The 21,888-nt window shown below is 39.9% G+C and overlaps 1 protein-coding gene across 1 annotated transcript in view; it reads left to right on the top strand.

Annotated features, from left to right (window-relative positions):
• NCAPG2 (non-SMC condensin II complex subunit G2) overlaps positions 1-21,888 on the top strand; it is a 53,013-nt gene that overhangs the window by 848 nt on the left and 30,277 nt on the right. Inside the window, exons 2-8 of the mRNA XM_086741539.1 lie at positions 3,031-3,222; positions 3,726-3,840; positions 4,347-4,504; positions 5,257-5,391; positions 17,452-17,546; positions 18,383-18,452; positions 19,153-19,239. Coding sequence (XP_086597665.1) covers positions 3,031-3,222; positions 3,726-3,840; positions 4,347-4,504; positions 5,257-5,391; positions 17,452-17,546; positions 18,383-18,452; positions 19,153-19,239 — 852 coding nt within the window. The remainder of the gene's footprint in view (positions 1-3,030; positions 3,223-3,725; positions 3,841-4,346; positions 4,505-5,256; positions 5,392-17,451; positions 17,547-18,382; positions 18,453-19,152; positions 19,240-21,888) is intronic.

Genomic DNA, 21,888 nt, shown 5'->3' with positions numbered 1-21,888 from the left:
TTGTTAATGAGACCAAGGACATTGTCCATCTTTCCAGGTCTCACTAATGTGCAGATGCAGGAAGCTGGGAGAAAGACAGACAGAATAATTGACCCAAACTGGCCAAAGAGAGTATTCCATGCCATAAATGTCATGCTGACAGTATATAAATGGGGGTACGTGGGGCAGGGGTGTTGCTGTCTGGCATTGTTCTCTCTACCTTGCTTTCAAATGACAATAATAACAAAATATAAGCATACTAAAATATACAAAATGAACAATGCACGATTTCTCACCACCAGTATGCTTATATTTTGTTATTATTGTCATTTTCCTTTGCTATTCTAGTAAATTGTCTTCACCTCAACCCAGGAGTTTTCCTTTCTTCCCAGTTCTCTCTCCCATCCCATTGGGGACGGGGAGCAAGAAACTGTGGTGACTAGGGCTAAACTACCACACATTAGTATTAAAACATACATGATTTCTCCTAAATGTCTTTTGCTAGCCTTAATAAATGGTATTGTCAGGTTAATTTCTTAAGCTTTCTAATCAATATTTTCATAATATTACCTATATCAAGCAAAAGTAAGTGGATCAGTTGACCTCTATGTCCACAGAGGCATAAACTAATTTACTAATGTAGCAGATGTATTAAATCTATGATTTCTGTGATAGGGATCATGTTCTATGTAATAAGCTTAGGAATGTTTGTCTCCCAAACATAATTGACTCTCTTTTTCCAAGAAATTTGCTGGGTTTTTTTTCATTTGCATTCCTGTGTGTAATTATGGATGACAACTTTATTAACAGATTGTCTTTGCTTGCAGTCTCCTTCCCATTTTTCTCTAAATCTAAACATTTTAACAAGAAACTATTCTGTTGTAACATGTGGTATTTGCAGTGCTTCCTTTTCAATTAATTTGGTCATGTTGTTTCTGCAGTCTTCAACAATATCTTCATCTGTTTGGATTAAAAATTTGGTTTTTTCATCCTTTTTGTTTTTCATTACTAATTCACCAGAGTTGTTCTGCAGCAGTTTTCAGCAACTGTGGCAACTCTATATCACCAGCTTTAATAAGTATATTGATTAAGACTGTCGTCTTGCCTTTGTAGCATGAGGGAGCAGTAATATCCAGCTTACTTCTTGCTTGTCTAAGAGACACGAGTTATTTTATTAATTTCCTTTTGAAACCTTCAGTGGTGAAGGGTATTTTGACCATGTCTTATCTTAGGTTGAGGATTCTCATTTTAGGATCTCCCATGAATAATTCTTGACTGCTTTTCTGGACAAGGCTGTAGTAGTGTATTCTGTCCTTTAGAAGTGGACATATAAATGTAGAAAGAAGAGGAAAGCGTGGTTAAAGCCTCATTGCTTTCCTTAGTTTTCATATTATATTTATGCCCTGCTTTTTCTACCTGTTTTATGTTCTAGCCTCAGAATTTGCCTTTTTAACTTTTTTAGAGTTCTGTTCTTAGCATCACTACTTCTTTCAGTGTCTCTCATTTCTATACTGCAACACCTCCCTTTAATTTTCCTTTTTCCTCCTCTCAATGTTTTGTTTCATTCACATCTTCTAAAATTCCAAGGGTTTGCTATTTTTCCTTCAAGGTTTGCCTTGGGCTTTTCTTTCTTTGTAATATTTTTAAAATATTACCCTATTGTGGTGCTATTCATTTGAGTCTTTATCAGGTGCTCTTAAATTTTTCCACTAAATTCTGTTCCAATGAGAAAATGCATTATTTCTCAGACAGGAAAATAACAACCACGGATATGACTGTCATTCAATGACATCCTTTTTCCTCATAGGTTTTGGAATAATTCTATTTCATATCATCCCAAAGAAAGATCAGAAAGCTCTGGTCTTATTATGAATTCATTCTTTTTGTTCAGAACAGTATGATCTTAATATCCTGTCTTTTGGGTTTGTCTTTTGGGTTTGTTTGAAGTAGAGGGCTGCAGAACTCCCTGTGTGGCCTTTGGTTTATTGTATTTGTTTCCAGCTGTAGAATAGGATAGAAATTCTGCTATAAATATGTAACAGAATCTTTCTTCTCATACCCTTCTGGATCCTTGTAATACTTACTGCTGCTTTTTTCATGATTTCTATTTTTCCTTTTACCTTCAACTTTTTTTTTTCTTTTTGATTCCTGTTTTTTAGTACATTTACACAGTAAAAATGTTTTTATTTCAAGATAATGGACATCCTCTTTTCCTCCAAAGTGTTTTTGATTCAGTAGACCTTCACTTCAGTATTGCAAATTACATCTCAAAGATTATCTGTACTTCCTCTTGGCTGCGTCTGATTTTTCTTCTTGTCTTTTCTCTGCATCTTCCCTTTCCCAGCAGGTTGCCTGCCCTTCTTTGGTGCTAACAGGCTCTTTATGACTCTAAAGTAAATTCTTCTAATAAGATTCTTCTGAGGAAACAATTCAGAGAAGTCTTGTCGTAGTCTTTTGTGGAGACTGTTAGTGACTTCTCATTCAGCAGAGCGTAAGAGGGAAGTACAGGGTTAATGTGCTCAGTTAGGTCTGATAGGAGGGCTTTGATAGGCTCCAAAACCTGTAGTGCTGTCCCTGTGGCTGTTCTGACTGTTACATTTCTAGTTCTTGTGTAAGGATTTTCTTCAACAGCCATCATCAATCTGTGTTTAAGATAGCAAAGATATGATCAGGGACACTAATTCTGTGCAGTTGTGAGCTTCTTAGCTAAGGGTATGGAATCATCTCCATTGGGAATAAAAGTGTTTAGAACACATGAGAGACAGAAGTTGATGTTACGGGGATGTGATTTGTGTTCGGTCGTGTTGCTATCAAGGACTAAAGAGTTGAATCTTAAAAGAACCACTGTTGTTTCATGATACAGAGTTAAGCAGCAGGAATTTCTCATGCTATTTTTCAAAGAAATACAACTTGTACAAGGTTCTATAACTGCAAATGTATGGAGATTAATCCTTAATGTAAAAAAAACCCATTAATTTTAGGAAATATGATGATGAAATATAAGCGGCTTCACTGATGTGTAATTGTGTGATATGTTCTGACTATTTACAGAAGAATACGTTTGATCGTTTTGACTTGAATGAACTACTTGAAGAATTGTCGAGAAAGCAAAAAGAAGTACTGTGGGAGAGACTGATGCAGCTATTGACAGAGACTTTGATGGAAAAGCCTGTGGAAACATGGCAGAGGGTTGAAGATGGTGAAAGGAAGGATGAGATGGAAGTTGAGATAGTTCCAGAAATGGTAAAAATCTTGTAAAATAAAAATATTATGTGTATTTCACGTTTTCTCAGAAATAAGGGAGACCTAAAGACTACTAGAAAATCCATCATACGTACAGAGGCCTATAGAAGCATGTACCTGGATCTACAGTCACCAGATCTACGTGGTTTTGAGTTGCACAAGACCCTGCTAGTTAGGATCTCTTCAGTTCTGAAATGGATGTGTATTGGAGTGGTTTTGTTGCAGGTGAAGTTTTTAATGGTGAAATGGATACACATGTACCGTCACTGAATTGTCTACTAGCTAGAGCTGAAAGGCATTTTCAAATTTTTTGAAACAGATGTACTTTAAAATCTATGCTTTTGCCTCTTATTTTATAGGTTTTGGGTGCCAGTATATTCTTCCTTCAAAATGGAAGCTAAATAACAATTCGACTTTTCTCTCTGTTTCTAAGGTTTATTTCTTGTCAGTATAAAGTATAAAATAAACTGCAGAATTGTTTCCTCATCATTGCTTTCTTTCAGAAACAAACTGTAGCTGTGATCCAAGGAGTGACAGCTGTAGTCACTGCTTCCATACCTGCAGTGGATGAAACTGTAAACTACAAAGCTCTTCTAGAATGTGTTCTTATATTAAATGGTATGTACTTATCTGTTAAAGAATACAACATTATACTGTTTTTTTTAGCAGATGAGTATATTAGGCTTTTTGTTTGATCTAACTGGCCTGTGGAACAGAATTTACAGTGCCAACAGAAAAGTTGGCACTGATGTGAGTACTTATTTAAGAGACAAAATTAAGGAAGGATTTACTTAAAAATCAGTTACACAGTCTAAAAGTTGGAACTGAAATAGTTTTCCTTCTGCCAAGTGTCCAGCCAGTGATAGATAACTTTCCCTATTCTGTGGCTGATAGTATTTTTAAAAGTGAAGATCATTTTTAACAATGATTCGTTGTTATTGATCCAAAAACTTGGTCAAAATCAAAGCTGCCTAAATACTCACAGTGAGAATAAGCCATTCAGATGTGTAAATGTGGCAAGAGCTGGTTGGCATTGTGAGGTATAGGTAGTGTACTAACAGACTAATGTTTTATAGGAATAACCTGGTTCGTTGCTATAAATAATTATTTTATTACTGTTGTAGGTGTTCTTCCTACAGTGTTTGGATCTGAAAAAGTCCTACAGGATGCCATCCAGCATGTATGTGAAATGTGGTGGGAGAAAGGCCTGGAAAGGAAAGAGCAGCTTGGGAAGACTCTATTTACCATTCTGCTAAGAAAAAGCCTGAATAAAACTGCTATGGTATGCTGAAGCTATATTCATTTTTAGATTACTACTGAATATTCCAAGAAAGATTATCCTTCCAAAATACCTTTTATTTCAGGTTAACTTGTCTTCTGTGTCCTAGTGCTTCTCCATTAATGAAATGTAGGATACATTTTGGTTACAAAGTGTCTTTTTGGTGTTGCTTGCATAGGCAACATATTAAAATGTTTTCTTCTGGAGAACAAACTTTAAAGATTTTTGCCATCAATTTCACAAGTGAACAGGTGGGATTTTTTTTGCATTCTTTGGTGGTTTTTTTTTGTGTTATGTTTTGGTTTTGGTTTTTTTTTTTTTTTTACGCTGTATCTCTCCACAAATCCTTTTTTTTTTTTTTTTTTAATATGTGAGTTACTTAGAGTGTTGTGGCATACACTAACCTAGTAAGTATCTCCTTTACTTACTTTTTCTTTTATTTTTGCCTGTTCACTGCTTTCGTTGTAAAAGTTTCAAAAGTGGAATAATACAATTTTCATCTATTTTGCAAAATATATTGTCTTTCTTTCTGTACTTGAGCATGTCTTCAGTTGTTGGAAGTCAGTATTTCCGCATTTTTTTGGTAATTTTTCCCAGTGATGTAGTGAAAGTAAATGAATGTTCATAATTTTACAATCTGAAAATCTTCTATCTGTTACAATGCCTTTCAAGTTTATTGTTTAAAATAATTTAAATGCTTCTTCACATTAAAGCTACACCTATCTCACTATAATGTGTTTTTTTTTTCCTGTCAGGGTGCAGATGTAGTTCGTCTATGGAATCTACATCAGACATTACTTTGTTTTGATTATGATTCAGAGGAAAGTAATGAAGTCAAAGACTTGTTGCTTCAGTGTTTTATGAGTGTAAAACATATTAAAAAAGAAGAGGTAAGCAAACCTTTATCTTACTGTGATTATATGTGAGTGGCCTTCAGTTATTTTTAATGGTTTTGAATTAAGCTTTTTTTTTTTTTAACAGTATAGTAGCTAGCAATAGTGAACAAATCAGCTCTGACTCCAGGCTATAAATGGTTGATATTTCTGTTTCATTTGGAAAATCCTTTATTCCTGTTTCTGAGTTAAATATAAAAGTATATGTATAAACCATCACTCAAGTTCTTGTATCCTGAGGTAGTGAAAACCGTGTGTTTTGCTTCCAGTGCATGTCTCTCAATACTTAAAACCATTCCCTGATATAATTCTGTTCTTTTATAGCAGTTTTTCTTTTATTGGAGACAGATAACTGTAGTAAGATAATTTCCCTTGTAAATTATTCCATTTAGAAGATTGCATTGCCGTAGTCTGGTTTAAAAGTCGCATAAGAAGAACCCAGATTTACAGCAAAATGAGAATTATTTTATTTGACTACCTAGTTTTTTCTCAGTGAAGAATTGCTTTATTGTAGTTTTTAGTTTGTGCCTGTGCACCAAGATAGTAGTATCCAAGCTTTTTTCTGCTTAGGTGACAAGACAACCTTACATTGGCTCTAAAGTTCTAACTCCTCCTTGCCTGTTTAAAATACATCTATTCCCTTTCATGGAATATATGAACTGTCATAAAAGAAGCACTGAGGTTGCTGCATGATTGGGGCACTATGGGGATATGGAGTTTTAAAAATAGTGATGGAGAATGAATGAGGTGAATTGTTTGACAGACCAGGTTTTGGATACCTGACACTAAGATTTTTTTTTTTGTTACTTACACATGATAATTTAAGATGTTTTAGTTTTTACTAAAATTGGATGAGAGGCAATGTGAGAGGTGGGAAGGTGTCGTAGTTCAGCCCCAATGGGGACCAGACTACGCAGTCTCTCTCTCACTCCCCCCACTCTCCGAGAGAATAGGAGGAGATTTGACAAACAAAAGAAAACCAGGAAAAAAAACCCAAACACGTGGGTTGAGATTGAACAAAAAGTAAATTTAACAGTAATGACAGAAGAAAACAAGACAGTGATGGAACACAAATACAGTACAATAGCTCACAATAGATCTCCACATCCAGTCTCTTCCAAGTAGCAGGGAGCCTCCCTTCAGCACCCTCCTCACTTATATACTGAGCATGATGTCAGATGGGATGGAATAGCCCTTTGGCTAATTTGGGTAAATTAACCCCAGCTGTTAGCTAATTAGTTAACTATCCCAGCCATAGGGGCTACCAGCTTCAGTTCTCCACCCAGCTCAGGTAAATATTAACTCTATCCTGGCCAGAACCAGGACATTATCCACCCCTTATTCCGTACCATCTACATCATGCCCAGATCCTACACTTTCCAATTAATCATCAACTTCTTCTTCCTTTTATCTACTTGTATGCAGACACACAGATGTAACTCTCTTAGTCCATGGTCCATCCTTTCAAAAGGTCTGTTGAGTTTATCCAGTCCAGAACTTTGGGCTCCATCTGTCATAACAGTCTCTCAGCATAGGACAGATGACTCAGTGTTTCCTCAGGTAGTCTGTCTGGTGCAAGTGACTTAGCAAGTTCATAGTCTGCAGACTGAAGATCTGTTGGTAGGTGCTAGTAGCAAGAGCCAGTTCTGGTTGCATCACTGCTGCAATTTTTCCTATTTTATTAAAGTTCATTCTTTGTTGGTATAAATGATTTTACTATAATACTTTTGACACAACATAAGTATCTCAGGGCATGGAGCAGGAAGAAGCAAGGAGGGACACATAATAGCTAGATAATGACATACAGTACTGTATAGTAACCGACATCAAGCACTTCAAATTATTGGCTCTTTTCACCTAAAATTAGATCTCCTTGAGGTGCACATCGAACTTTCCCATCCTCCTGCATTACCCACCAAGTACACCCAGGTCCTTGAGCAAAAGCAATCCCATGCATGGGTTTGCCTTTGCCCAAGGGAGAAATGACCCAGACTGTCTTCCCGAGTATATTCCTTACATGCACCACAGGGACTTTATCCCCTTCTACAGTATGTAGAAGTTCAGACTGGGCAGGGCCAGCTCGATTGGTGGACCCCCGAGTGTTGACTAGCCAAGTGGCTTTTGCTAAATGTTTATCCCAATTTTTGAAGGTTCCACCACCCATTGCTTTCAGAGTTGTTTTCAGCAGCCCATTATACCTTTCAATTTTTCCAGAGGCTGGTGTGTGATGGGGGATGTGGTATACCCACTCGATGCCATGCTCTTTGGCCCAGGTATCTATGAGATTGTTTCGGAAGTGGGTACCCTTGTCTGATTCAATTCTTTCTGGAGTACCATGTCACCATAAGACTTGTTTCTCAAGGCCCAGGATGGTGTATCGGGCAGTAGCATGGGGTACAGGATATGTTTCCAGCCATCCAGTGGTTGCTTCCACCATTGTAAGTACATAGCGCTTGCCTTGGCGAGTTTGTGGGAGTGTAATGTAATCAATTTGCCAGGCCTCTCCATATTTATACTTCAGCCATCGCCCTCCATACCACAGAGGCTTTAACCGCTTGGCTTGTTTGATTGCAGCACGTATTTCACATTCAAGGATAACGTGTGCAATAGTGTCCATGGTTAAATCCACCCCTCGATCACGAGCCCATTTGTATGTTGCATCTCTTCCCTGATGGCCTGAGGTATCATGGGCCCACCAAGCTAAAAACAGTTCACCCTTATGCTACCAGTCCAGATCCACCTGAGCCACTTCAATTTTAGCAGCTTGATCCACTTGCTGGTTGTTTTGATGTTCTTCAGTGGCCCGACTCTTGGGTACGTGGGCATCTACGTGATGTACTTTTACAACCAGATGCTCTAACCGGGCAGCAATATCTTGCCACAGAGTGGCAGCCCAGATAGGTTTGCCCCGACGCTGCCAGTTGCTCTGCTTCCATTGCTTTAACCATCCCCACAGAGCGTTTGCCACCATCCATGAGTCAGTGTAGAGATAGAGCTTTGGCCATTTTTCCCGTTCAGCAATGTTTAAAGCCAGCTGGATGGCCTTCACCTCCACAAACTGACTCGATTCACCTTGGCCTTCAGCAGCTTCTGCAACTCGTCGTGTAGGACTCCACACAGCAGCTTTCCACTTCCGATGTTTTCCTACAATACAACAGGACCCATCAGTAAATAGGGCATACTGCTTCTCATTTTCTGGGAGGTTGTTATATGGTGGGGCCTCTTCAGCACGCGTTACCTCTTCCTCTGGTGGCTTTCCAAAATCTTTGCCTTCTGGCCAGTCTGTAATTACTTCTAATATGCCTGGGCGACTGGGGTTTCCTATTCGGGCCCGCTGTGTAAGTAGTGCAACCCACTTGCTCCATGTAGCATCCGTTGCATGATGCGCAGAGGGGACCCTTCCTTTGAACATCCAGCCCAGCACTGGCAGTCAGGGTGCCAGGATGAGCTGTGCTTCAGTACCAATCACTTCTGAAGCAGCTCGAACTCCTTCGTATGCTGACAGGATTTCTTTTTCAGTTGGAGTATAGCAGGCCTCAGATCCTTTATATCCCCGGCTCCAAAACCCAAGGGGTTGACCACGAGTTTCCCCTGGCGCTTTCTGCCAGAGACTCCAGGTAGGGCCGTTCTCCCCAGCTGCGGTGTAGAGCACATTTCTTACCTCTTGCCCTGTCCAGACTGGCCCGAGAGCCACCGCGTGAACAATTTCTTGTTTAATTTGTTCAAAAGCCTGCTGTTGTTCAGGGCCCCATTTAAAATCATTCTTCTTTCGGGTGACTTTATACAGAGGGCTTACAATCATACTATAATTTGGAATATGCATCCTCCAGAAACCCACAACGCCCAGGAAAGCTTGCGTTTCCTTTTTGTCAGTCGGTGCAGCCATAGCTGTTATTTTGTTGACTATATCTATTGGAATCTGACGACGCCCATCTTGCCATTTTATCCCCAAAAACTGTATCTGTCTTGCAGGTCCTTTCACCTTACATCGTTTTATGGCAAGCCCGGCTTTCAGGAGGATTTTAATTATTTTCTCCCCTTTTTGAAAAGCCTCTGCTGCTGTGTTGCCCCATACGATGATGTCATCAATGTACTGCAGGTGCTCTGGAGCACCACCCTTTTCCAGTGCAGTCTGGATCAGCCCATGGCAGATGGTGGGGCTGTGTTTCCACCCCTGGGGCAGTCGATTCCAAGTGTACTGGACGCCCCTCCAAGTGAAAGCAAACTGTGGCCTGCGTTCTGGTGCCAATGGGATTGAAAAGAACGCGTTGGCAATATCAATGGTGGCATACCACTTGGCTGCCTTGGATTCCAGTTCATACTGAAGTTCTAACATGTCTGGCACAGCAGCACTCAGTGGTGGTGTTACCTCATTCAAGCCACAATAGTCCACTGTTAACCTCCACTCTCCACTTGATTTTCTCACTGGCCATATGGGACTGTTAAAAGGTGAGTGGGACTTGCTGATCACTCCCTGGCTCTCCAGCTGATGAATCAGCTTATGGATGGGGATCAGGGAGTCTCGGTTGGTGCGATATTGCCGCCGGTGCACAGTTGTGGTAGCAATTGGCACCTGTTGTTCTTCAACCTTCAGCAACCCCACAACAGAAGGATCCTCTGACAGACCAGGCAAGGTGGACAACTGTATAATTTCCTCCATCTCTAAAGCACCTACACCAAAAGCCCACCGATACCCTTTTGGGTCCTTGAAATATCCCCTTCCGAGGTAATCTATACCAAGAATGCATGGAGCATCTGGGCCAGTCACTATGGGGTGCTTTTGCCGCTCATTCCCTGTCAGGCTCACTTCAGCCTCCAATACAGATAGCTGTTGGGATCCTCCTGTCACTCCAGAAATACAAATGGGTTCTGCCCCATTATATCTTGATGGCATCAAGGTACATTGTGCACCAGTATCCACTAGAGCTTTGTGCTCTTGTGGGTCTGACGTGCCAGGCCATCGGATCCACACAGTCCAATAAACTCTGTTATCCCTCTCCTCCACCTGGCTGGAGGCAGGGCCTCTCTAATCCTGGCCACAGTATTCATCATTCATTTCTTTTAAATATGCACGAGAGGTCCCTTCAAGAGGGTCAGAACTAAAGCTATTCCTTCTACGCTCCCTATTGGAGACTGGTGCAACAATTTTCCGGGGAGAACTTCTATTTGCAATGGTTTTTCCACGCAACTCACGTACCCGCGCCTCTAGGGCAGAGGTAGGCTTCCCATCCCACTCCCTCATGTCCTCTCCTTGGTCACGCAAGGTAAACCACAGGGTACCTCGCCGCGTAAACCATCTCTCTTGGGGAAAGGGAAACGTTTACTCCTAAAAGCTGAAATATTGGCCCGTACCGGTGGGGAATGGGACATATCTGCTTTGAATTGCTGGAACTCTTGGGATAGTTTCTCCACAGCCGAGACACAGGCCCTTAGGGAGGAAGACAGGCTTTCCTCGTACTGCCGGAGTCGGCCAGCCAGTTCATCCACTGTTTCTTCCTCTCCATCTTTCCAGGTCATAACTGCCAATGAGTTGGCATATGATGATGGTGCACTTTGAACAAACTTCTGCCACATTTGTCGTGTGCACCTGACTTCATCTGGATCCTTAGGTAACTGATCATTGTCCAGGTCATCATAAATAATCTCCAGCACAGCTAATTCCCTCAGGTACTGGATACCCTTCTCCATGGTAGCCCACTTGCCTGGATGACACATTATATCCTTGAAAGGATACCTCTCCTTCACACCTGACAGGAGTTGCCTCCAGAGGCTGAGGGCTTGTGTCCCTTTTCCAACTGCTTTGTCAATGCTTGCTTCTCTAGAAATGGATCCCAGTTGCCTAGCTTCTCTGCCTTCTAATTCCAAGCTATTGGCCCCATTATCCCAGCACCGCAGCAGCCAGCTGATAACATGCTCCCCAGGATGACGGCTAAAATCTTTTCGCATGTCTCGCAGCTCGCTCAGGGATAGAAATCTGGTGCTCACTGTCTCCTTTAGGAGTTCTTCCTCTGAGGAAGAGCCTGCCTGCCGAGTTCTTCCTGGGCATGTAGCAAATAAACCTTCCTCTTCTTCCTCCTGCTCCGTCCTAAAAGGGGCTTCTTCATCCCTCACTAAATGAGCTGACTTCCGCTTCCAAGTCTTCTTGTATACAGGGGCAACTGAAACTAGCACAGGTTCACTCTCTGATTCAGCTGCAATGCCTGTTGCTGGGGTTTGAGTCCCTACATTGCAGGTCAGTTTGTTCTCCCTCATACCATGCCACGTATTAGTATCTTGCCTTAGGGTAAATCTCAGGAGGAGATTCCCAAAAAGTGGGTTTACAGCCCTAGACAAGACTTGGCACACATTCAAGATACATAACAACAACATCATAGTGGCTTGAATATCCCCCAGATCTTTAAAGTTCTCAAAAAGTGGCTTAACTACCCTGGAAGTGAAAGAATTCAGGAAGCTGTCCACATAGGAATACCAATTTATCTCAAAGGCCATTGATGTCACCATGTCATAGATGTATATGGCATAGTATAACAGAAGGATAATTCTCATCATTTTCCCTGAGGTGATAAACACCACCACTGGGAACAAATAGTACATATAAGAGCATAGACAATACAACAACATAGCCAACCACTGCAACACCATGACCAATAACTGACAACCAATACAACAAGCATGTATAAACAAATTTGTTTCAAGCAAAAAAAAAAGTCAGATCTGTTATTATCTCAACCCTTTGAGCCCCATGTTGGGCGCCAAAATAACTGTCGTAGTTCAGCCCCAATGGGGACCAGACTACACAGTCTCTCTCTCACTCCCCCCACTCTCCGAGAGAATAGGAGGAGATTTGACAAACAAAAGAAAACCAGGAAAAAAAACCCAAACACGTGGGTTGAGATTGAACAAAAAGTAAATTTAACAGTAATGACAGAAGAAAACAAGAGAGTGATGGAACACAAATACAGTACAATAGCTCACAACAGATCTCCACATCCAGTCTCCTCCAAGTAGCAGGGGGCCTCCCTTCAGCACCCTCCTCACTTATATATACTGAGCATGATGTCAGATGGGATGGAATAGCCCTTTGGCTAATTTGGGTAAATTAACCCCAGCTGTTAGCTAATTAGTTAACTATCCCAGCCATAGGGGCTACCAGCTTCAGTTCTCCACCCAGCTCAGGTAAATATTAACTATCCTGGCCAGAACCAGGACAGAAGTGCAGGAGAGAAAACATGGGTGGAAAGAAGGAAGATGGGTAAGACTCTGATTATGCATTTGATTTTATGTCCTTGGTCTTTTTTTTAGTCCTCTTGAAAAAGTGTGTACCTGTATGCATTCTTTGTTACAGTGCTTAAAATGCCTTAGCTATATTTATTCTGTATTAATTTTTTTATTTTGTTTTATTTGATTCCACTGCATCACTTTAATACTTCATATTCATATAGGCACAGTAAATAATTGGGAATTATATATGTAAAATGAAACTGCTATCTAGGCTTCAGAAGCAGCTTCTTATAGTTATTTTTTTTTCTTCCATATCTTGTGAGATTTTTAATATAACACATGTTAATGACTACACGTAGATTTTTCTAAAGAAAGCTTGTACCTTGAATGAAACACAGCCTTCAGTATTAAGGTTTTTTGTTTTAATTTTGGGGAAAAAAAAAACACTAATAATCAGATTTGGTACTGAATCTTTCTCCTGGCATATCAAAACACACTTTGCTCCACAAGAATATGCAGGTTTGCTCACACTTTGCACATTTGCTTTTCTGCCTAAGCTTTTGTTCTTCCTTCCTCCCTGTGATTTCTGGTCTCTTGACAATCTGTCATGTTTTCTTTTTCATATGCCTATCTCTATCTAGGAAGGCTTAGAGAGAGCCTTACTGCACTCTGCTCTGGCATATGGTCGTTAGTGGTATAAATCCTTAATCCTTTAGCTTTATGGCCAGAAGAATTGACTGAAAGTAGCAGGTTCCAGGTGGGATTTGAATTTGCATTCTGTTAGTCCATCCATTCCTTTCTCATGAAGGTGAAAGATCTAAACCACTTTTCACAAATAAAGACTGTTATTGATTATGTCCAATCTTCTCATCAGTTCTTTCCACTGAATTACTAGTATTGCCTGCCAGGCTCAATTCTGAGTGCTGAGAGCTTTCTTAATTTCAGAGAATACCTTGTTAATATTATTGAGGTCTGTTCATTAGCCTAAACCTCTCTAGAAAAAGCTAGAAAGGCTGTCATCACAGCTGACGGGTCCATAGTCACTGTTGCCAGATTCAGTTCTGGACCTGACCTGCTTATTAGATTATGATAGTGGGTAGAACTTGACAGAGTATATCCCTTTTCAGATCTTCTAGGTCCTGAAAGAGCTTCAGGCTCTTCATCTCCAAGCCTGATAAGCTCTGACATATAATCAAGGATGCTTTGGCCATTTTTTACGATGACAGTGGAACAGGTGATCCAGGGAGGTGGTAGATGCCCCATCCCTGGAAACATTCAATGCCAGGTTGGACGGGGCTCTGAGCAACCTGATCTGATTGGAGATGTCCCTGCACCTTGCAGGGGGGTTGGACTAAATTACCTTTAAAAGTCCCTTCCAACCCAAACCATTTTGTTAGTCCTCCACAGGCTGCAGATGGATCTCTGCTCCACTGTAGACATCCATGGGCTGCAGGGCGCTAACCTATTTCACCATGGTCTTCATTACAGGCTGCAGGGGAATCTGCTCTGGCACCTGGACCACCTCTTCCCCCTCCTTCTTTGCTGACCTTGTTGTCTGCAGAGTTGTTCTCACATTTTCTCATTCCTCTCTCCCAGCTGCTGTTGTGCAGCAGTTTTTACCCCTTCTTAAAATATTTTGTCACAGAGGTGCTAGCACCATTGCTAATTGGCTCAACCTTGGCCAGCAGTGGGACCGTCTTGGAGCTGGCTGGTACTGGCTCTGTCTGACAGAGGGGAAGCTTCTGATATTATCTCATAGAAGCCACCTCTTGAGCTGCCTCGCTACCACAACCTTGCCGTGTAAACCCAATACAAAAGTCACTTTACATCCTTAAGGAAACCGGTTCAAAATAAGAGGAGAACCACAACCCATTCTGGAAAGACTCCAAGATAGGGTTTATTTAGATGAAGTATCTGAAACCATTTTAGACATCTACATAGGAGCCTAATCTGTTCAGGTCCTGGGAAGGAATTAATTGCTTAAGTATAAGCGAATGACCTGTGCTACGTTAAGCAGACTAAGTTGCTTCAGACATCCACGTGCAGCTGGCACATAAAACACAAGATCTGTGATAGATCTCTGCCTTCTAGAAAACCATCTGAGTGTTTAAAATTGCTCTGTGCTTGAGTAGTGTCATACTGCCCCTAGTCAACAGAGAATTCAGCTTCATAAAGCAGTTACTCACCAGCTGATCATCTGAATCACTCTCCAAGTAGTTAACATTCTAGGGACTTAAACATCCAAATTTAAATGTCTCAGTTTGTGAGCTGAAACTCAACTTCAATATGTGAACTCCCAGTACAGACGCAGAAAGATAACTGTCTGGGATTTTTCTAGCTCTGCAGACAGCAGATTAATTGTCTTGAAATTCACAGTACTCAAATTATTTTTGTGTGCTATAAAACGATGGTGCTTCTGTTGCAAGTCCTTCTGTTTTGGGATTTTGCATCCTGACAGTTTAGTTTGAGTAACAGTGTGCCTCATCTGTGTCCTCTAGTTTCCCTCACCTGTCCAGTATGCCTCTGGTATCTCTACTGGACGTTTTTCTTACATTCTATGTCTAGTTTTAAAGTGCTAATAGTCATACCAAATACCAACATGATATATGAATTGCCTTGAGATGAAACTGAACTCTATGTATTAGGGCTAATATTACCTTTGCTGCAGGCTTGTTCTACAGTTCCAAAGAAGAGTACACCTGATACTTTTTAGAGTACATCCCAGAGTGTAGCCCCATAGCAGCTTAAGGTGATGTAACTACAGGTTGCAAAGATCCTGTGTTGCCATGGGCTAGCCTTCCTGATTTCCTCTCCGCAGTATGAATGCTCAAGCAGCTATGTCGTGGGTTGATTCAAAGAGGTAGCCGATTGGTTTTTTTCCTAGTAAGTTTATTTTTCGGCCAGATTAACTGCCTGGGCTGGTTCCTCTTATGCAAGGATGAAGGGAAGGAGAGGATCAGGAAAGCGGTATCCTGGTTCTAGATCAGATTAAACTGATACGGAATTACACACGTATGTTCCGTTTTTCTGCCTTCCCAGACTGTGCTGTTCAACGCAGAGTAACATTTCTGAGACATTTTCAGGTTGCATTAGTGGAGTGATCATCTGAATTTATATATCTGTGTGAGTTATGAAAACATTCTTGTTCAGGTGGGGTTCCCAACAAACAGCTGGAGGCCCCTGCAGAGCATATATTACTATCTCTTAGAGGCAGGCTTGTTCTTCTCTCTTCCTCCTTGATAACCTTCTGTGTGTGTATACAGCTGACAAAGTCATATGTACTATGTCCACAAGCACAGCATGAGATGCTCAACACTGTTAATGGATTAACCCCAAAGATGACAACTTCAAATGTTATTCACCTATCACTAGTTTACTTCTCATGATACCGAGAATGTTGACAACAGTAATTATTTCAGATCCATCAATAACAAGCAGCAGATTAAATTAGAGGCACTTGCTATCACTTTCAGGATCAAGGTCAATTACTGAAATGTAAGGCAAAAAAGAATTGTTTGAACTGCAGAAAGCTGCTTTGTGATTTTTCATCTGTCTTGCTGCTGGGATTGTAGAAGAGGAGATGAGTTTGAGTTTGGCCTCATCTTTGCCTTGTTGAGGCAGGAGCTGTAGGTCAAGACTCCATTGACCTTTTGGTTTGTCAGGGATGTGGATGGAAGAGTGCGCCACTGGACTCCAATATACAAATATGTCCACCAAAGTTGGGGAGAACTTACTTTTTTCATTCAAATTTTTCATTTCTTGGTAGAAGAAGCTTTTATTGACAACAGGAAGGATTCTATCAGACCTATAGAGAAGGATCTTGGCATTGGATTTAACCTTTAGGTTTTGATTTTTCTGATGTTCTGAATTCCTTCTTGCCCTGAAGGCATTTAAACTATCACTTCCACTAAAGGGCAGTTTCTGCCTATGTACTTCCTTCCCTCTGCCCCTACACTATGATATTCCAGCTCAAAGTGTGTCTGGCACCCTTATGTATGATGAAACTTTTCAAAGTCTCAGAAGCTGGATGCCTTTGCTTAATCTCTAAGATGAGCCAGAAGGAGGCTGTCTGTACAGATACTGTGTAAGGCTCTAAGTCCATGCGCAGATCTTGCTGATTCCAGAAGATCATGGTGCTTATTTTCTCCATCCACAGCCTTCCACTGCATTTTGTTCTATTGCTCATCAGACTTGTCATCATCACTTCTAACTTGCTAAAATGGAAGAAAACTAATTCAGGAAAAAAAAATAATAGTTTTTTTAATGTTTTAGTGAATTAAAGCAGCTCCAGGAGGCTTGCAATATTACCTTTCATGAGGTAATAGGAAAGGAATTGTTCTTTCTAATCGGGACCAGGCTGTTCTCTGTGGCTTTATTAAAAAGTGTTTCCATATCCAGTGCTGGCAGAGTTGTCATGCTATTTTCCTTTGCCATCATTGTGGTGTCATCCTGGAATGACATTGCACTTGACAGAGCTCTGATGATGTGGCCTTGATGAGGGTTCTGAATTGCACAATCCCTTAACACTATAGAATACTGCTTGAAGTTACACCAGAACAAATGGATGTTGAAAAAAGTGCAGGCAGGTATGTAATCCCCATGTTAATTTGCTTTATGTTTTCTCTACAGTATAAATAACAGTAATGCTTGAATTCTGTTTACAGAATCTTTTTTCTTTTCTACAACAATCTTATCTATGCTTTTTAAAATGAAAAATGTCATTTATTTTGATCTTTAAGCTCTGTATTTACTGATTTTTGAGATGGCTCTTAAATTGAGTATTCCTCTGGAGTTTGACTTCCCTTTTTTTTTTTTCCTCTTTTCCCCTCCCAACAGGGAAGAAGATTCTTGAGCTTTTTGTTCAGCTGGAATGTAAACTTCATTAAAATGATACACGGAACTGTTAAAAACCAATTACAATACTTTCCAAGGTATGCATCACGGTTAGAGTTGTTAATGATCGTTAAGAGCTTGACTAAAATCTTTGTTTCACACTCTAAAATACCTAGTATATTGCTAAAATATACCAAAATTCAGAGACCTTCAAATCTGCTGAATATAACTACCATATTTTTTCAGTAACTTCATTTAATAGTTGCTCTGCACATGGTTACGTGTACAATTATTTAGCATTAGCTAAACCAAATGACTTCCATATAAACTGTGCTGCATTACTTGCAGTGTTTGTGTGAGAATTGCAGGTCTGTTTCTGCTTCTGTAAGGTGTTTTTATTTTTTCCTATGAGCAACCTCTAATTTAATTTGGTAAGATACTGTATAGAGACATACTTGTAAGAAGTGACTTGCAGGATCATAGCCTGGGAAATTGACAGATGGATGAAAAAGATCAATACTTTTTTTCCTTTGATTATTCACTGAAATATTACAGAAGTAATTCTTCATATTAAAATCAGAGGCTTTCTAATGCTTTCAGTTAGAATAATGTATACCTGTACATCTTTATAAAGAATTTAAGGCATTAATTGTGAGATAAATGATAAAATACCTGTGCTAATGTTTTGACTTTCCCACCATAAGGGATATTTCTTGTGTTTTTTAATAGTGCTTGGGTTCGTTAATTAAATTTGTTTTTCCATAATTATCAGTGTTCACTTTCAAGATAATTTCTTCTTCTAAAAAGAACGTTGATGCACAGAATTAAGAATGATATTGGTACTTTTAAGAAACTTCATGTTGTTAACTTCATGAACTGTACATAGATATGGTTAGGATGCTTGCTTGAAAATGTTTCCCATATGTTAATACAGATCCTTGATGGAATACATTGCAGAAATTTACTTCAGGGCCTGGAAGAAGGTGTCAGGAGAATTCTTAGAGGTAATGCTGTGCTTGAAATTTGATTTGGATAGTTCTGAATTTCAAGGTGAAGAAGATACATGACTTTTCAACCTTGGAAAGGTTCCTAAGCAAGCCCGAAGGAATTATTTCCTTAAGGAAAGGACCTCTTCAGCATTGTCAAGGAATAACAGCATGTTATGCTTTGAATGTCTGGTGACTGTGATCAACTTGGTTGCACTTAAACACCTTTAATTCTGCTGCTGAAATATTGGTTCACAGAACTATGCATATACACAATGTTTTTTGAAAACACACTAGTTATCTGAGTTATTGAAGCTATTGTTCAGTATGTACAAGTCTATATATTTAATAGCTTAAATATTTAGGTAGTTTTTGTGGATTTCCATGGAGATGATCAAAAGCATACTTACAGCATCACAACAATGCTACAGCCAAATTTCAGATACCAAATAATTCTTATTTACCCTGCGGAGATACTTTTGAATTCCAAACTGAGAATTGGATTAATTGTATATTCTGAAATTTTAAAATCAGTTTAAGCAGACAGAGGCCCCTAGTGTGGAAAAATTTGGGCCAAGCAGAAGCCAAGTTAAAAATAATATAGAAGATTATTTTCAATTGTTTGTTTTAGAGAAAAATATAAGTTGCGGCACAGCCTACAGTACTTACTATTGTTTTATTGTGTGTTAACAATAGCATATATGTGTTTTTACTGTAGGTACTTGAACATAACTGCATTCAGGATTTCATGCATCATGGAATTCATCTTCCCAGAAGTTCTTCTGTTCATTCTAAAGTCAGAGAGGTAAGTTCCTGTACAGCATGACATGAACTAGTAGCATTGAAATCAGGTGAGTTACTATAAAGTGAAAAATTTCCATTTCATCCTAAAATAGTATACTAGGTGTAGCTGAAATGGAATGGAATTACTTTTCTTCACAGCAGTTGGTATGGTGCTGTGTTTTGGATCTGCTGACTAAAACAGCATTGATAACACACCAGTGTTTTGGCTGTTGCTGAGCTGTACTTGCATGGTGTCAAGGCTTTCTCTTCTCCAGTCTGTTTCCCTAGCGAGTAGGTTGGGGATAAGCAAGAAGTTGGGAGGGGCCACAGCTGAGACAGCTGACGCAAACTGTCCAAAGGGGTATTACATGCCATATAACATCATGCTTGGCAATAAAAACTGTGGGGAAGTGGATTTTGGATAGGTAGCCATTGCTTGGAGACTGAGTAGGCATTGGTCTATTTGTGGGAGCTGGTGAGTGATTTTATTTGCATCACGTGTTTTGACTTTTGTTTTGTCCTCTCCTCTTTGCTTATTAAACTGTCTGTCTTGGCCTGTGAGGTTTTTTTTGTTTTTCTCTTCCAATTCTCTCCCTTACCCCACCAGGAGGGGAGTGAGTGAGTGGCTGTGTGGTATTTGGGGCCAACCCACCACAAATACTTACTTAAAAAATAGCATATTCTGATAAACTGTATTAGAACAAATTATATATCTAATCTAAATCTATCCTCTTTTAGTTTAAAACCATTACCCCTAGTCCTATTGCAACAGGCCCTGCTAAAAAGTTTGTCCCTGTTGTTCTTACAGGCCCCTTTTTAGTACTGGAAGGTCACAGTAATCCCAACTCTCTCAGCCTGTCTTCACAGGAAAGGCGCTCCAGCCCTCTGATCATTTTTGTGGCCTCCTCTGGACCATGGCCAGCAAGGCCATGTCTTTCCTCTGCTGAGGGCTCCAGAGCTGGACACGGTACTGCAGGTGGGGTCTCACCAGAGCAGAGTAGTCGGGGGCAGAATCACCTCTCAACTTGCTGGCCACACTTCTTTTGATGCATCCCAGGATGTGGTTGGCCTTTTGGGCAGTGAATGCACATTGCTGGCTCATGTCCAGCTTTTTGCCCACCAGTACCCCCCGAGTCTTTCTCAGCAAAGCTACACTCAATCTCTTAATCTCCCAGCCTGTATTGATACTGGGGATTGCCCCGAGCCATGTGCAGGACCTTCCGCTTGGCCTTGTTGAACTTCATGAGGTTCACATGGACGCACTTCTCAAGCCTGTCAAGGTTCCTCTGGATAGCATCCCATCCCTCAGGCATGTCAGTCACTGAGGTACCGGTATACAATCCTATGTTGATTTTTTTGTTTGTTTGTTTTGGTTTAGTTTTTTGGGTTTTGTTTTTTTTTTTTTTTCAATCAACTATAAACAGATTCTCATATGTACAGTGGATTCCCTTGTCCTCTGATTCCTCGTTGAAGGAGTAGGCTCTTGACAGAGCATTTCATGTTTTTCAGACTCGGAAGCTTATGATCATGAAAAAGGACAGTGATGTAAATAAATCTCTTTGTGTTGCAAGAGGAGTGGGTCTCCGAATAAATTTGAATGATGCATTCTTTTTCAGTGTGCAAGAATTTGATTCGAATTCGTAAGTTCAGTTAGGAGAGTAACCAACGACAGTCATTCTCTTGAGCAAAGTTTGGGCTATTTTATTGAGAGAGTCGGGGAGAGGGTAAAGCGACGTGCAACTTTCCCTTCTGAATTCAAAGTTCTGATTATAAAACCTGTGTCAATTTTGCAAATATCTGGTACATGTTGCTAATATCTGATATTATTCTTATGAAATCTGTTAGAAACCAGTACTGATTTGCCATTAATACCCTGTTAGATCCATCATTCTCATGTATAAATAAGAGCTACATAGTCTCTTATAAGCTATATCATATATTTACTTCAGTATATTTCAAAAACAGAGAAAAGAGATTCTTCCTTCTTCTCCCTACAGCATTGTTTCTGGAGATGCTGTTCACAGGCTTCCCTGTCTAGCTGTAGCTGTGAATGCCTAAAGAATTCAAAGTTGCCACTACAGGGTCAACTTCTTTTCAAACTGTCTGGTGTTTTGGGTGGAGGTATTGCTTCATGTCAAGTTACATGATGTCCCTTCTCATATTCTGCTCTGGTATTCTACTTTCTTTTTTTTTTATCTGCATAATTCAGATACAAAAGTAAAAGGGGCTTTACCTAACCAAGCACAGTTCTGAGTCACAAGGAGTGCCGATATTTGCTTTTCATCAATGCATACAATATGTATTACACTTGTAGATTTGTATTTGGATAACTCCAGTTACCAAATAATGTTCCTTTGTTCTTAACAGAGAAATGGCTTATTTATCTGTAGTCGATAATTACACAGTTTCAAAGTATTCTGCCAGTTACTTTAAAAATAGGATTTTTTACTGTAACGAAAAAATGAGTGGTTGCTGTGAAACTGACTCTCTAGCCATGATTTTATTTCTCAGTTGTAGATCCTTATATATATTGAATCTATAAAGTGATAGAATGTGATATTTATTAGATCTATTTCTTTTTTTTTATGATTTTTGAGTCTTTTTAATAAAATAGAGAGTCAATGAATATGTCTAATTTTATAATTTTCCATAGTATGGAAAACTCTTTGGT

Source organism: Chlamydotis macqueenii, chromosome 2 (genome assembly GCF_036417535.1).
Source record: "Chlamydotis macqueenii isolate bChlMac1 chromosome 2, bChlMac1.mat, whole genome shotgun sequence".
In the NCBI taxonomy this organism is placed as follows: domain Eukaryota; kingdom Metazoa; phylum Chordata; class Aves; order Otidiformes; family Otididae; genus Chlamydotis; species Chlamydotis macqueenii.
This window is presented reverse-complemented; position numbering and strand designations above follow the sequence as displayed.